The 15077-nt window shown below is 39.7% G+C and overlaps 5 protein-coding genes across 5 annotated transcripts; 2 read left to right on the forward strand and 3 right to left on the reverse strand.

Annotated features, from left to right (window-relative positions):
- Positions 1–373: 373 nt before the first annotated feature.
- ATC70_001308 (uncharacterized protein) lies at positions 374–2712 on the forward strand (the record flags this gene model as incomplete). The annotated part of the gene is made up of 5 exons (XM_064820705.1): positions 374–403; positions 755–1004; positions 1067–1374; positions 1427–1841; positions 1901–2712. 5 exons carry the CDS (start codon positions 374–376, stop codon positions 2710–2712), a joined length of 1815 nt encoding a protein of 604 aa, XP_064684625.1.
- Positions 2713–3281: 569 nt separating this feature from the next.
- On the reverse strand, positions 3282–4382 carry ATS1 (alpha tubulin suppressor; the record flags this gene model as incomplete). The annotated part of the gene is made up of 2 exons (XM_064820706.1): positions 3282–3494; positions 3555–4382. The coding sequence occupies 2 exons, from the start codon at positions 4380–4382 to the stop codon at positions 3282–3284; spliced, it is 1041 nt and encodes a 346-aa protein (XP_064684626.1).
- A 3092-nt stretch (positions 4383–7474) lies between these two features.
- ATC70_001310 (uncharacterized protein) lies at positions 7475–9524 on the reverse strand (the record flags this gene model as incomplete). The annotated part of the gene is made up of 4 exons (XM_064820707.1): positions 7475–7827; positions 7890–8098; positions 8164–8936; positions 9201–9524. 4 exons carry the CDS (start codon positions 9522–9524, stop codon positions 7475–7477), a joined length of 1659 nt encoding a protein of 552 aa, XP_064684627.1.
- A 2178-nt stretch (positions 9525–11702) lies between these two features.
- On the forward strand, positions 11703–12981 carry ATC70_001311 (uncharacterized protein; the record flags this gene model as incomplete). The annotated part of the gene is made up of 6 exons (XM_064820708.1): positions 11703–12015; positions 12071–12182; positions 12239–12461; positions 12520–12585; positions 12646–12746; positions 12804–12981. 6 exons carry the CDS (start codon positions 11703–11705, stop codon positions 12979–12981), a joined length of 993 nt encoding a protein of 330 aa, XP_064684628.1.
- A 29-nt stretch (positions 12982–13010) lies between these two features.
- On the reverse strand, positions 13011–14265 carry ATC70_001312 (uncharacterized protein; the record flags this gene model as incomplete). The annotated part of the gene is made up of 2 exons (XM_064820709.1): positions 13011–14145; positions 14195–14265. The coding sequence occupies 2 exons, from the start codon at positions 14263–14265 to the stop codon at positions 13011–13013; spliced, it is 1206 nt and encodes a 401-aa protein (XP_064684629.1).
- Between the last annotated feature and the right edge of the window lie 812 nt (positions 14266–15077).

Below are 15077 nucleotides of genomic sequence, written 5' to 3' on the forward strand. Positions count from 1 at the left end.
AGCAAAGATCGATGGCAAAATAGAAAAGTGGGATAGACTGAGAGGTAACACTGAGTTTCGAACACGATAGCAAGATAAAACGAATGTAAAATGCTCTGAAAGTAGCATCAAAAAATCAACTTGGGACAGACTGAATGCATTCGACGGATAAATCGCTGAAAAAACAGTGTGTAGTGCTAAAAGTAGTGGTTTGTTTTTTATCCAAGGAAATCCAGTTACATTGATTGCATGTATGTGATTTTCTGATTCCGTATTCCCAACATTTCAATCTAATATAAAAAAATCATCCCTTCTTTTCTTTTCTTCTCTTTTTCTCCTGTAAATTTCATATCTCTTTTTTTTTCTCTCATCATTAGCACAAGAGGAGTAGAAGATGATCAAGAACATTGGTAAACTCAAGCAGGTAAGATATCTACTGTTGTTCTACGAGTTGCCTCGTAATGTGTGTGTGTGTGTGTGTGTCTGTGTGTGTGTGTGTGTGTGTTTGGGTTGTTTTAGTTTGGTTAGTGGGGATTTTCAAACCCTGATGATGGATGGTCGTGGAACCGTGGACGCATACAATCAGTTTATTTGGTGTTTTCTCGTAAAAATGCAAATCTACTGTGTTGATATCAAGTTTCGGTTCATTGTCCTGAACCTCATCTTGGAGAGAAAATGCAGATCCAGGCCATTATTTTACCCTGTTTATTACATCGGAGTTGCTTCATGCAAATTAAGGGAGATTGATTGGAATCATTAAAGTACATTTGTATAGTGGACAGGCGAGAAGTTTGGCTCTGCAAAGACTACGTTACAGACTGAAGATTTTCAGCGCCTCGAAGTTGAAACAGAGAGAAAGCGAATGGCCTACGAAAAGCTGCATGCTTCTGCTCTGATCATGCACACACAGCTATTGAAGAGAAAGATCTCGCCCGAGGACAACAAGTCAAAGCGCTTGCCCAACGATATTATTGGTGTCTGTATGAGCAACTATGGCAATGAGTTCACAGATGATTCGCCATTAGGTAAGTGTCCTGAGAAAAAAAAAAGGGAACAAGCCCAGATCAGACATTTAACGGTACACAAGGTATTGCCATGATGAATTTTGGTCAAGCACAATCCAGATTGGCTTCCTATCAAGAGGACTATGCTGATACAATGAAAAGTGGCTACATGGAGAAATTGGATGAGGGCCTCGCGCACTTCAAGGAATACCAGGCCCTTCGCAAGAAGCTAGAGTCTCGTCGATTGGATTACGACTCTAAATTAGGCCGTTTGCAAAAGTCCAAAAAGGAGAAACCCGATTTAGAGCAGGAAATGCAAGCTGCTAAAATGAAGTATGAGGACTCTGAATATGATGTGATCCAAAAGATGGCTCTCTTGCAAGAATTCGAGGTAAATCGGCGGCAAAATGGGAGTGGAGCTGTATCTGATTCTATGAACGTAGGACGAACACTGTGAGGCCTTAGAAAACCTTTTACAGATTCAATTTGAATATTTCACTCGTTCATTAGAGACGCTCAACGGAGTTAGAGCCAACTGGAATCAACCCACAGCTACCAACAACAACAACTATGCTCGTCAATCAACAAAACGTACTCCCACTGGGTTATCTCGCACATCCAGCAACAACTCTACAGGAGATGACAATATCATTCGATCGTCAATGAACAGTAATGTTGCAACAGCCTCGACGCTTGCACCCAGACGACTCTCCATCAGCAGAAATCCAAGCACAGACACCTCTGCAAGACGTATCCCAAGCCGCAAAAACTCTGCCTTTAACGATCGTGATGATCTTCCTATTCCTTCCAGTCGTGCAACACCCCCACCAGCACCACCTGTATTACCAAGAAGACAATGTAAGTGTACATGGAGAGTATGACAATAGCACGATAATTTAACCTGCAATTGATCGTAGCACAAGCATCGACTCACAATGATAACAATCAGAGAAGAGCCATCTACGACTTTGGAGGAGATAACGCTGATGAGCTCTCTTTCCGCACAGGTGACTTAATTCAAGTGATTGAAGAAGTAGATGAAGGATGGTGGCTGGGAGAATCCACAGATGCAAATGGATTTGTTCGTCGAGGTATATTCCCTGTAAATTACACAGAACTGGTTATTGTCAGCAGTGTTAGTAGTGCTGGACCACCTATGCCTGCAAGACCTGTTCTATCTCAATCCAACTCGACTCAACAACAATACAACGACTATATTCCTGAGCATCCCGCAGAAGAAGAAGAGCAGCAAGCTCATTATACAGAGGAGCCTACCAATGGCTATCATGGCAATGCATCTCCATTTGGTGACAACAACCGGTCATCCAATACAACACCACCAGCAAGTAATAATGCAAGAGGCTTCTCATACATTCGTCCCAATCAACCTGCCCGCACACTATCCGCTTCCACTGCTGGTAATGCCATGAATTCGCCCGGCAGTTCACCAGTGCCTCAACCCTACAAAAGAGCTCCTCCGCCTCCCCCGCCTAGTTCTCGCACGCCGCCTGTCATGTCAACCACGAGAAGCTCAAATACATCTATGAAACCCACTGGTGTACGCACTGCACCCTCCACTCCACAACAATACATGCATCAACCGAATAATGACAATTATTTCGATTCTGCTGCTGCAACGCCCGATTGTGGTGAATGTGGATGTACTGAATTTACAGCCAACATATTTAAAAAGGGACATTGCAATAACTGTTTCCACAAACATTTTTAAAATAAAGAAATGCTCTTTCAACAAAGCAATTTCAAAGGGATCAAAGAGAAGAGGGGCAGATGCTATGTGTGTGTGTGTGTGTGTGTGTTTATACAAGGAGACAGATGGTTTGCCAAAGCGAGTATTTGAAACTCACCAAAATGGCAACAATATTTAATGTGATACACTGTACGCCACAAACACAAACCTAACGATCCAATTGCAAGCTAATGTACTACTAAGGACCATACTGGATTTATTTCATTAATATTTATTAATGAACTTTTCTCTTTTTTTTTTTTTTTTTACTATATAAAAAAGTATCTGTATATACAACTCCTTTTTTTTTTTAAGATAACAATGATGTGAAACGAGAAAGCAATATTAAAAATACAAATGCGAAAAGGAAAAAGGCAAAAAGGAAGTTTGTACACCCTGAAGGCAAAGGAGGAGAGTGAGGGAGAGGATTTATATAGAGCAAAAAGTGGTAATATAATAAAGGAGATGGAAGGCTGGTGATATGATATAAGATTTCAATAAATATAAATGTCGTTGTTGTGTCTAGATGATAATGCTTTTTTTTTCGTTTTCTAATATCTTGAATGTCTATCAGAAGAGGAGCGATTTAATGGACGGAAGGTAGTCGATGTCGAAGCAGAAGCAGAAGCAATACCACCGCCACTAACAGCAGCAGCAGATGAGGAAGAAGGTCTACCTGCAAGTTGCGATCGTGATGGTACATAAGAGGAGTTGTTGTTATTATTGTTATTGTTGATATTATTGCTATTAAGTACACGACGAGACTAAACAAGATATTAGCATTTCACACACACACTCACTAAAGGATATCAGTGCAAACTTACCATATTTAATGTGGGAGACGATGAAGATGAAGGTAGTGATGCGGTTTGTGATTGAGATTGCTGTGATGATGTATGAGGATAAGACGAACGATTATAAGGATAGCTGCGATTGTCATTGCCATAGAATCTAGGAGGAGACCTGCGATCATGGTAATAATTACCAGAGTACCGAGATAGCGGCCTACTGAATTCAGTGTGACTAATACTGCGAGATCTTGAAATGGGTCTTGACTTGAGGCTATTATCTCTGCTATGCGACCTTGATCTTTCCGCCATAGGTTTTGAAACAACCGATTCTTGTTGCTTTGGAGCAGGCTTCTCAATGATGGAAGCAGCAACAGTAGACGCAGCAGCGACAACAGTTTCTGCGGCAACTGGTTGTGCTGGTTGAGATAGCAAGTCTTTCATGGTTTGGAATAAACGGTGCTTTTCTTCTTTGAGGATTCTTATCTTTTCGCGAATAGCTTCAGAGGATTCAAGCGTGGTCCCTCCAACTGTTGTTCCCGTAGTTGAAGATGAGCAAGATTTAGTCAAGGACATGACAGGGGACGGAGGGGAGTCAGGAAGAGTGCTGCTGTGGTTATTGGCCATTTCAAAGGTATCGACATCATCAAATGTGCAAGATTCAATAGGAGGGGAAGGCAAGCCATTGTCCAAATGAATGTATTGGATATCATGTTTGGATGCGGCAACACTGGAGGAAGAAGGAGGAGGGGTCAAAGGCTGCTTGTTGTGTTCGTTTCGTTGCTTGATACGTTGCATTATGTTGCTACGAATAGCGTTCATGTTCATGGGAGGTTGAAATTCATAACGATTGCTTGTTGCCATGGTGTTTGTATGTTATATTTTTTTTTTATGAGATGAGTTGATGATATGGATGAGAAAAAAAAAAGAGAAAAGAAAGAGAAAGAGAGTGAAATGAAAAAGAAGAAATCTTTTTATTCCTTTTATTCATATTGAGGATTAGACGAAAGAGCAAGGCAAAAGAAAAAAAAAAAAAAAAAAAAAAAAAACTGCTTGGGGAAAGAGTGCGTCACCTTGAGATTTGTGGTTACATTTCTCTTGTACATTCTAGTCCTCCGTAAATTTGATCAAATTTGAATTATCTATACATGGCGATTTCACACAATCTCATCTATTTCTCACTAATCTCACTCTCATAAATATACTTTCTCTTGAGAGATATCAGGCATGCAAAAGAAAAAGGGAGTTGGTGTAAAAGGCCCTGTCAGGAAACCCAAATACGGTTGAATCTCAGCATTTCACCTCTTTCACTCTTATCCTACATGTTCTAGCTTGATCTTGCAGCTTCTTTTAGCAAAAGAAAAGAGAGAAAAGAGAGAAAAGAGAGAAAAGAGAGAAAAGAGAGAGAGAGAGAGAGAGAGAGAGAGAGAGAGAGAGAGAGAACAGAGGAGGAGACGAAAGGGGGGTGCTAAAAGTAAGGAAGGAAGAAGGGATGGGGGGAGAGAAAAAGAGAGAGAGAGAAAGGAAAAAGAGCTATACTATAAGATCAAATATGAAACGATTGGTATCACCCTGATGTTTATTCACTTTTGTCTGCCTGCAACTCCTCTCTTTGCCTCTCTCATCTCTGGGCAGATTATTTATCATTTGAGGTAAGATGCATGTAGGTTCACTATGTAATGCTTGATTTGATTATAATAGTGTGAGAATAATACAGCCTTTTATTTATATGACACATACACTTTTTTTTTTTTTTTTTACAATACGAAATCATATCACAAGATTTGAGATGATGCTCGTTTTTATACTTATTTTTCATTTAAATTTCGTAAATTGTAAAGAAAAAATATCGATTGACCGCGAAACTTTTCATTCATTTGAAAGGAATGAAGAGTATTATAAAGCCAAGCTTAACCTTTCTTGTTTCGTTCAGGAAAAGATATACCGATCATTCAGCAAACTTGCAATATTCGAAACGTATAATATGAAGTAAGGAAACAACTCACTTTGCCTACTTTTGCTGCTTTTTTATAGACGAGCCCCATGAAAAATTTTTAAGCGGTTATCAAATGAATTGGACCAAACAAACTCATGAAAGATGACTGTTTCAAGGAGCTGCTCTCATCAAAACAGGTGTAACTGAGAGCATATCTGAAGGGGTCACTACTACAGACGCCTGTCTTGAACACCCAATGTGAATCAGATCTTTGCATTAAACAGACCAAGTGTTTATATCATCCTTTTCTTTGCAAGATTTCTGAGAAAATCAGACATCCGTGGACCTTTGCTGATAGCTGACCGGCTCTATTGTTCAGGTGTTATGTGATGTTGAATAGTCAGCCGTAAAGACCTTTCTACATCAAACTCGTAACCCATTGATAGTGCCACTCAATGATTAACTAGGCATTTATTAGAGATTTGATCACACATGGCTGTTTGAAATATGATTCCACGCCTTAGATGTGGCTATCCTCCAAAGAAATATGGTGTTGGTGGTATTATACATTGAAGATGGCAGCCTGAACCAGGATGCTGGCTGCAAGAAAACTGTTCTGGCACCACAACCCTTCTTGTTTGACCTAGGCAAGCTCAGTTTACGAATAAACTCTCGATGCGCACGACTCACAGATCTGACATTAGTGATGATAAGCCTCTTCAATCTAAAGCAACACATTGGGCAAAGCATCAAAAACACCGAAGAGACCAGAAGGATCATGGTGAGAAGTTTGAAGATATTGACTTGCCTTCCTGACAGATCGAGCAGCACGTTAAGAGTTTGAGCAGCTTGAGGATTTGTATATCTGATTTGCAGCCTTTGTGAAAATCAAATAGAATCGATAAGGACCAGCTTTCTTCTTAGTCTGCAAATACATGTACAGCATTATACATTTGGAAGTGTGTTCATATTTTTTAAAGAAGCTTCTTACAACGATGAAAACCTGCTTGATCTTGACACTGTATGATTCACGGCGCAAAATTTTCAAAAGCAAAGCGTGCACTCGTTCTAATCTCCAACTTCAAATAAAATTACTCTTTTCTGTCTATTCGATGCTTAAGAATATTATGCATCAAACGACAGTAGAAAATAATGAGTAAGAAAGCCTTGAAAGACCATGGAAACCCTACAATCTGCATCACAGCAAATTCCGGAGTTTAAATACAAGTTTTGAAATGGATCCAGCTGGATCATTTTGGACATTGCAAAACTATTTTTGGATTCATGTCTTATACAAAAAGTACTTCATATGATTTATTGCTCTAAGCTCTCACTAGAGATTTTAGTGCTCTATCCACTTGTTTTAGTTTCGTTTTGATTGAGTGTTTCTGTGAGAAGTTAACTCGTAAAAACTCAATATTAGGTTTTGCCATAAAAGTCTACATTTGCACTATGTAACACACAAGCTAATACCTGGAAATGAAAGGCCGTGTCTTTATGATCATTTTGAATTATACTTTACCTTTGTAAGAAATGCCGTTTTTCAGGTGAAAAACGCCATCGTTTAATTTCGTCGATTTTTCATGAGGGTATACACATGCTTGAATGGCCAAAAACCGATGATTTTTCCATGATAAAAAAAAATTGAGAAATGATTGCAGTATCATTCATTCATGCTCTAGGAGCATGGAAATGTTGTTCCGAGTAAATTCAGGCCAATATTGGAGGTTTTATTCGCATAAACGTTTATGCTGCGAATAGGTGTTGTTGCATTGGATTGGATTTGAAATGAACTACGTGAGACCGCACGAGTCGATCAAACGTGCTAAAACCTTAAACTTGACATGCTAATCAGATAACAGAGCAGACTTAATTTAAATGCACACAACTTCAAATAAAACACTTCAAGACAACGCATTGTGTTCTTTTTCATTGTTAGTTATATATGTATATATATATATATATATATATATATATACAAGTAAATAAAATTACAACCATTAGCTAAGCTATGTACTACTTATTGATTTTTCTTTCTACAATGACGGTCCACCAAATCATGATAGGAAGCTGGTGGAGGATAGGGGCCTTTGAATATGATACGGATTACTTTTCGAATGATGCGAGCAGCCTTCTTGATTCGCTTACGGTGCTTTTTGTTTTTGATTTTCGAGGTTGATTGAGAAGATGCAGCTGGTGCTGTCGTCGACAAAGCTGCTGCTGCTTTGGCTGGTTCTGCTTGCACTTGATGATCTCTTACTACCGAATCAGACCAATAAACATAGGGCTGTATCCAAGGGTGAAACATGACGAGATCAAATGAAGCTCTGGCATTTTCAGGAGAAAGCATTCTTTGTATTAAATCTCGGGCATCTATATTTAGAGGCACATAATCAATACACATGAACCATAGCCATCCATGTTGAGTACTGTACCATTTGATAATGCTTTTGAGAGCACAAAATCAGATGTAAACATTTTGCGAAAAAGCTCTCGGTGAGTGAGATCACGCCCGCTAGCAGAGCAAAAAGGATATTTGCCCATCAACATACGATATAGTGAGATTCCCAATGCCCAGATGCTGCTTTGCTCACAGTTAAAGGACGGACAAATGGATAGTTCTGGTGCAATGTACTGTGGTGATCTATGCAAACGGCAGGATGTGTTAGTTGCGAGGATATGTACGTCTCAAGACCGGCCTCACTTTACCCTCCAAATTCCAGGTAGTCGTCTCTGGCGCCCTTCTGTGATATAACGGTAATGCCTCGAATATTGTCCTCATCATCAAATAACACATGCACATCTTTTGGAAAATGATGATGCCCTTGTCTGAATAGCTGATATGCCTGTGCCACCAACTTGCAAAATTGTAACCTGCATTCATCTTCGTTGCCTACAAGACATGGATCGAAATGAGGTTCTGGTGACTTGGTAAACTTGGTGGGCCATTCAAAAATTGGTGTAAATGCAATGCTGTCATCCTCATCGTCTTCTTCGACGAGAATAATTTTAGGCTCTGGAGAAGATAATGGTGGTAGTTGATCTGTGGCATTGGAGATGGACAGACTGTTTGCATCATCTTCATCGTCATTGGTGGCTATACTGTCTTCATACTTGATATCGACGATGCGTATATTGGGTATCGGCTTAAATTTGACAGGCGATGTTGGAGGAGATATGGACCATGACGATGGTGCAGTTTCGTAACCATCCACACTCATATTGTCATTACTGTTGTTATGATTGAAGGTGTTGTTACAATGAGCTCGATTGATCGACATGAGGCTGGAAAAGGCAATGTTTCTAGAGATAGAGTCTTCTTTGATGGACGAATTGGTGTTGATGTGGTTCGAATTGGATAGAAGCGATGTCTCTGATGCCTCTTGAATAGTGTATAAATCTCGAGCTCCAGCACCACCAGCAGCAGCAGCAGAGAGAGAAGTCGATGAAGAAGAGGAACAAAGTGCATCAGATTGACATTCCTATAAGATATTAATATTAAATTTTGGGACAATAAAATGAGCATGTTGCATAGGTTTCTTGTTTAATTTGCACTCAATAAATGTTTAATGTATTTTACACCTCCTTTCTTGCATCTCCGTCCCTTGCTCGCTCACTCACTCCAAAGCAATTATGATTTCATTGCGCCATGTATGCGTACACAATAAACCACTTGATATGTATAAATGAATGCCCTCTGACTCTCTTTTCACTCTCTCCCTCTCCTTCCCATTATACTTTGGTACCTTGAAAATCGGAGCCAGCTCGGAAGTAAATCCATCTGTCTTCGAAAATTTGATGGATGATGGCACAACAGAACAGGAATTCGTGAGCGTAGAAACAACGATGTTATTACAAGATGAGGATGCTGTTACTGAAAGCCAGAATGGCAAAGGCGGTTCATTCGGTGATAGATTCCTCCAATCTTGTGCTGCTGTATTGCCTAATCTTTGGGATATGGATGTAAACTTGAATTTTCTGACCAATGCTAATTTTTGCCACCATTTTTTCTCGGCTAATGAGTTTGATCCAACTGTTTTACTGTTGTTGTTGTAATGTGTGATTGGCATCTATTTTTTGAAAGTAGAAAAAAAGATGCCTCGAGACGACTTGTACACACAAGGAGAGCAAAAGATGTCTAAATGTTGGAGTTGATTTGATTTCTGTTGAAGGGTGCAAAAAAACAAAAGAAGAGTAAGAAAAAATAACGGAAGGGTATAGAAGCCTTTATAAGGATACATTCGAGGGTAGGAGGTTTAATTAAACTATGCCACACTGTTACTTTTTGACCATGAATCTATCACAGGTTTATCAGAATTCGAGTTAGCTTGACAAATGTGGAAACTAGCTCTCTTATTCTACTTTTGTAAACCAACGAAACGACGATCTCGCAAGCCGCTAATCCGGGTTTGGAACTTTGCTGTCTAATTGATTGGGTCATTTGCGTTCATTAATTAACAACAGTAATGAGGTTGTGCACTTTTGTATCGTTCCAAAATGGCATTAATAAGGGTGTTTTGTCTTTTTTTATTGTGAACATTGCTCAATATCGTCAGAGATCTAGCTATACTAGATGAATTTTAGTGGCATGTGCGCATCAGATCAGCGACTAGTTCAAACTTCTTCAAACACAGTAGCGCTCACCATCACCAATGACAATCATCCTGGATACAATTACAGCAATTGCCTTTATGTGGAGATGTCTAGTCTTGATAGATGTACAAAAAAAAAACAGTGGCAAATCATTTAAAGCGATTGTTTACCTTTCATATAAAGTGATCAGCAAAATATTATTGTTGAAACACAAAATTTTAATGAAACTTTGTTTCAAGTGATCTCCACGCCTTTATTTCTGGATTTGATAGTGCTTCTGAAAAGGCTTTTCAGGAGGGAATGTCTAGATTTCTACTCATCATGAATGCCTTGTTACATTAACGTCGCTTAGACTTTCTTGGAAATCAACCTTTATCGAGTTGAAACAGTTGAGTAATGACATTGGAGATATCATACGACTATCAGATCAATAAATAGCTCAAACAACATATACAGGTAACTTGTTTTTTAAGCGTATTGTTTAGGGTACTAGATGAATGGCGCCTGTTTCATGGTGTTCGGTTCCTGAGAGTCCATGAAAAAGCCTGGTCTAGGTCAAATGAGATTGTGGCGGACTTGTCATGCCTCCAAAGGTAACAAGAATCAGGAACAATATCCGGAATCATGGATTATATGGAATGGCGTTGCGTATGCTGGCCTCTGCTGCAGTGTAGCTAGACTTGCTATCTTTGCTATGCATTGTGCGGTTGTGGTTTGGCATGGCACGGAATGGTTTAAGTTTACCCTTTCCATTTTCTTGTTTGTCATTAACCACAACATGTGAACGTGGCCGTTGATAGCAGGTGTTAGTTACGTGTATTATCGATACTTGTCTCAAATATGCCATTAGCTACTCGCTACTCTTGAGCATCAAAATCAAAATGTAGCCGCTATCTATGCTATGGTATGAAGAGATTGAACATATATCAAATCATGGATAGATGGCGTTTTCTTATATGCTCTAATAGCAACATATGGTAAATACTATTTAAGCAATCACCATACTTTCAATTGTGAAATCATTAGAATTGGCTTGCGCCAGCTATTGTTATTCTGTTGATGTGATTCGGTTTAGCCGAAAGGATTCTCAATAGTTTCTGATTTCCCGAAACAACTCCATTTAGCGAGGCCAGCAATTTGCTTCTGATGAAAATCTATATGCCAATGATGGCATGAATGCTTCAAACCAAATATAGCCGCTCATTCTATTGATGATGGTTTATATACCTGTCAGGATGGCTACATCTAGAGTATTTTTTTTGGGGGGGTTTCCTTTCTCTTTGGAGCTCCTACGACATTTATATCCTTTTGATTGCTTTCAGTATCAAAGACAAAATATTGCACTGACTAACTGTTTATACTCAAGGTGTTGCAGTAATGGCAAATGTACCATGGAAGGATTCTCCAAGGCAAATGTCATGTTGACGCCAGAAGCACGCTTGTCAATAAAAAAAAACAAGGGCGGGTATACTCACGTATAGCCATTATTTGTCATTAGTAACCGAATATATACAAAGATAGGTGTGAACAAAAGTTTTGGTAATGATTTTCACACCAAATTTAACGAGGCGCTGCTTTCTAGTGTGGAAATATATAATTCGGTATCAAATTCTATATTTTTATCCGTTCATTTTTCCTTTCCTTTCATCATCATCATGTACCTTGAACCCACATCCAAGCACATTATTCCAGTACATCCCTCCTCCACTGAAGGTTGGGCAACACAGAAACTGTCTGTGGATAAGCATGATTTTCCTGCTTTGCAAAAGAGCTACAGAAAGGTAGCCTATCTATGGTCTCACTCCAACGGTTTTCACAAGGAGTCATTCCACCCTTTGATGAGACGATTTAAGGATCACCTTCGCAGCTTGAAAGAGTACGATCAAACAGACATTACCTTTATCTCGTGGGACGCACGTAACCATGGTGACTCTGCTCGTTTGAATGAGAATAATTTGTACGATTCATGTAAGATCTGGTTATATTTTGATCCAAGCTTGTTTTGCTGATGATTTCGCTATAGACAGATGGTCAGATAATGCCATGGACACAAAGCAAGTAATTGATGAATTCCAATTGAACACATCATACGATCAATTCATTGGCATTGGCCATAGCTTCGGTGCTACTTCCATGTAGGTTGCAGGTCTACTTTGCATTGAGAGGGAAGGATCTGACATGAATACATTAGGATCTTGTGTGAGTACTACTACCCAGGCACATTTGATGGCTTGTGTGTCATTGAGCCTGTCATGAGCTCCGTCATGTACGATGGTGAGATCAAGGAACAGTTCCCAATCTTGGCTTCTAGAAAGAGACGTGATGAATGGCCTAGTTTTGAAGAGTGTCATAAATCATTAGCATCCAGAGGATTTTTCAAATTATTACACCCTGAAGTGCTTGAGCTCTATGTGGCAAGTTTTATGTGTATGGATGTAGAGGATGTATGGGCTAATTGGTTGTGTTGCTCAGAAATATGGCATGTATCAAACTGACAAGGGCACAGTCAAACTTAAGTGCCCCAGAGAGCAGGAATACGTAAGTAGTAGAAGGTTTTAGATATACATTGGTAGTGTATTATTAATCTACGGATGGTAGCTTGTATTCAAGTTTTCCCAATTTGATAACTTTGTCGCAATGAAATCATTGGAAGTGATCAATATCCCCATCCACTTTGTTTACGCTTTGGAATCCACATTGTAAGTTTTGCATGAGTCACTCGTCCATGTGCTTGTGTTAACTTTGTAACATAATAGTGTGGCCCCTGAGGATGCTGCCTCTGTCACTGACAGAAACAAACAAAGAATTACCCTAGACTTTGTTGAAGGCACTCATATGGTGCCCAACGAAAAACCCGACATCATTGTTCCTCACATTATGAAATTAACAGATAGAGTCAACAAGGAAGGAAAGAGTGCTAAATCTAAGCTTTAGTAGTGTTGCATCAATAAACTGTACTTTTATTACAATTCTTGAATTTTGATCTTGTCTGTTTCTTGCTTTTGCTGTTGATGCTTCTTGATGGCATCTTGTGCTGCTTCAAAATCTCTCGAAAACTCTTCTTTTTCTGTTTGCACTCGTGTTGTCTCGCTTTGTATCGCCATGCGTATCACTTGAAGTCTGTCGTGCTCCAGATATGCAGCCGCTGCCAGGTAGAAATACAGCTTGCGTGCTGCCAGCAGTAAACCCTTCTTGTTCTTTTTCTTTGCAGTAGCTGTTTGATGGATAGCCTGCCAAAAATCATACATGGCTCGAATGCAGTCGTTTATCAGAGACTCCAAGTCTTGTAACAGTAGTAATCGCAAGTCGTATCTCCTTTGGGTGCTGAACTCTCGTTTCGATGAGGCAGTTGTGTTTTCTCGTTCGATGATGCGCTCAGTCAAATCCTCTACGACATCGCCCACATTCTGAAATGGACAATCAGCAGCCTTGGAGTACAAGACATTCACCGATAGCTCCTCGCATACTTTAACCGTGTCCTCTGGATCCTCCAACAAATCTCCCAGCGAATGGCGCATCAGATAGCTGTAGGTGCCTAGTAAATGAAGCAGATTCCATGCTAAATGAGGGCTGGATCGAGTAGCAGGCTTTGTCATTTTGGTGAAGTCAGGCACTGTCTTTGGCATAATAGGTCTGTCGTCTTGTTGGTCTTGTTGATTTTCCTGTATCAGTGATACACGCTGCTTCCACCATGGCTGATAAGTGGGTATGTCTAATTTGTTCCAATCGCCTGATTTTAGCACTTGCTCAAACTCCAATCTCTCTTTATCCGACAACAGATCCCAAATCAAATCAGGGTCTGTGTTCTCAATGTCTATGTTTGCAAATCGCTGCATCAGCTCACTGTGTTGCTCATCGTCTTCATCATCGCTGTCTAGTAGGTTGTTGGGATCGTTTTCTTCCTCGAGTCGTTTTAACATTTCCAACATTTTGTTTTTACTATCCTTGTCGAGTTCTCGGTTCTGTATTTCAGCAGTGACACTATCTTTGTAAAATGATTCTGTACAATCTGCGTGCTGGAGGTCTTTGTAACAAGCTAGTGAGCAGTAGCGTAAGTTACAACGAGGGCATACATAATTTGAGAATTGCTTTTGGCAGCTATAAGATGGTCAATGATCAATTGATGTAGTCAGATTAAAATGCTTACATTTCGCATAGCGTTTGATTTACGGGCTCAAGTACTTGATTATCCTCCCCAGTGATTTTGATAGAAGACATGGTATATGGTTAGAAAAAAATGCAATTTGAGAGAAAAAGAGTTCTGACGAGACTGAAATTTGGACAGCGGGCTGTTTCAAGGCCAACATGCGAGGGCAGTCTGCTTACCCATCTGCCAATCACCCAGCTTTTCAAGTTAGTCGCCCCTCTCCAGACCAACATTAATCACCAAAGTTCCAAGTCTACGTTCCATTAATTTACATGTAATGCCAGTCCGGGGTAAATTACCAGCATTATGTTGGTAGTCTTCTGCAGTGATCTATTTACTTTGAGATGGCATGCCAGGCTTGAGAACGTGGTAGTGCGAACCTTTATAAGACTGTAGGCCAATTATATACTATACTTTGAATAAACCGCCGGCGAAGCCGGCATTGGGGATGGGGTTTGAAGGAGATGCTAAGCCCATCCACCAAGAACATAACGCATCTAATTCAACATTTGGTAACGTTGACCTACGAGGCGGTTTTACCGTAGTGAAGTGAAGGTAAAGAAAAAAAACCATGGCACCTAAGCATCGAATCCAACATTTGGTAACATTAATCTCAATGAGGGCTTTACCGTAGCGAAGCGATTCTGCAAGACAATAGTATTCAAGCAACAAATTCGGTTTTTCATTTCCATTATTAATAAGCTTACTAGCAACATAACGCATCAAAATTTGAATGAATTAGCTTTACCAAACTCAATATACCTCCTATTCGGATTAAAAATTGCACAGGCTACGGTACTGCTATTCTAGTAAATTACAGCTACCAAAGATGTGATTTATGCCGTGCAAATAAGAGCTATAAAGCAATACATAACCAAATTTG

Source organism: Mucor velutinosus (genome assembly GCF_035048745.1).
Source record: "Mucor velutinosus strain NIH1002 chromosome Unknown tig00000041, whole genome shotgun sequence".
Taxonomy (NCBI): domain Eukaryota; kingdom Fungi; phylum Mucoromycota; class Mucoromycetes; order Mucorales; family Mucoraceae; genus Mucor; species Mucor velutinosus.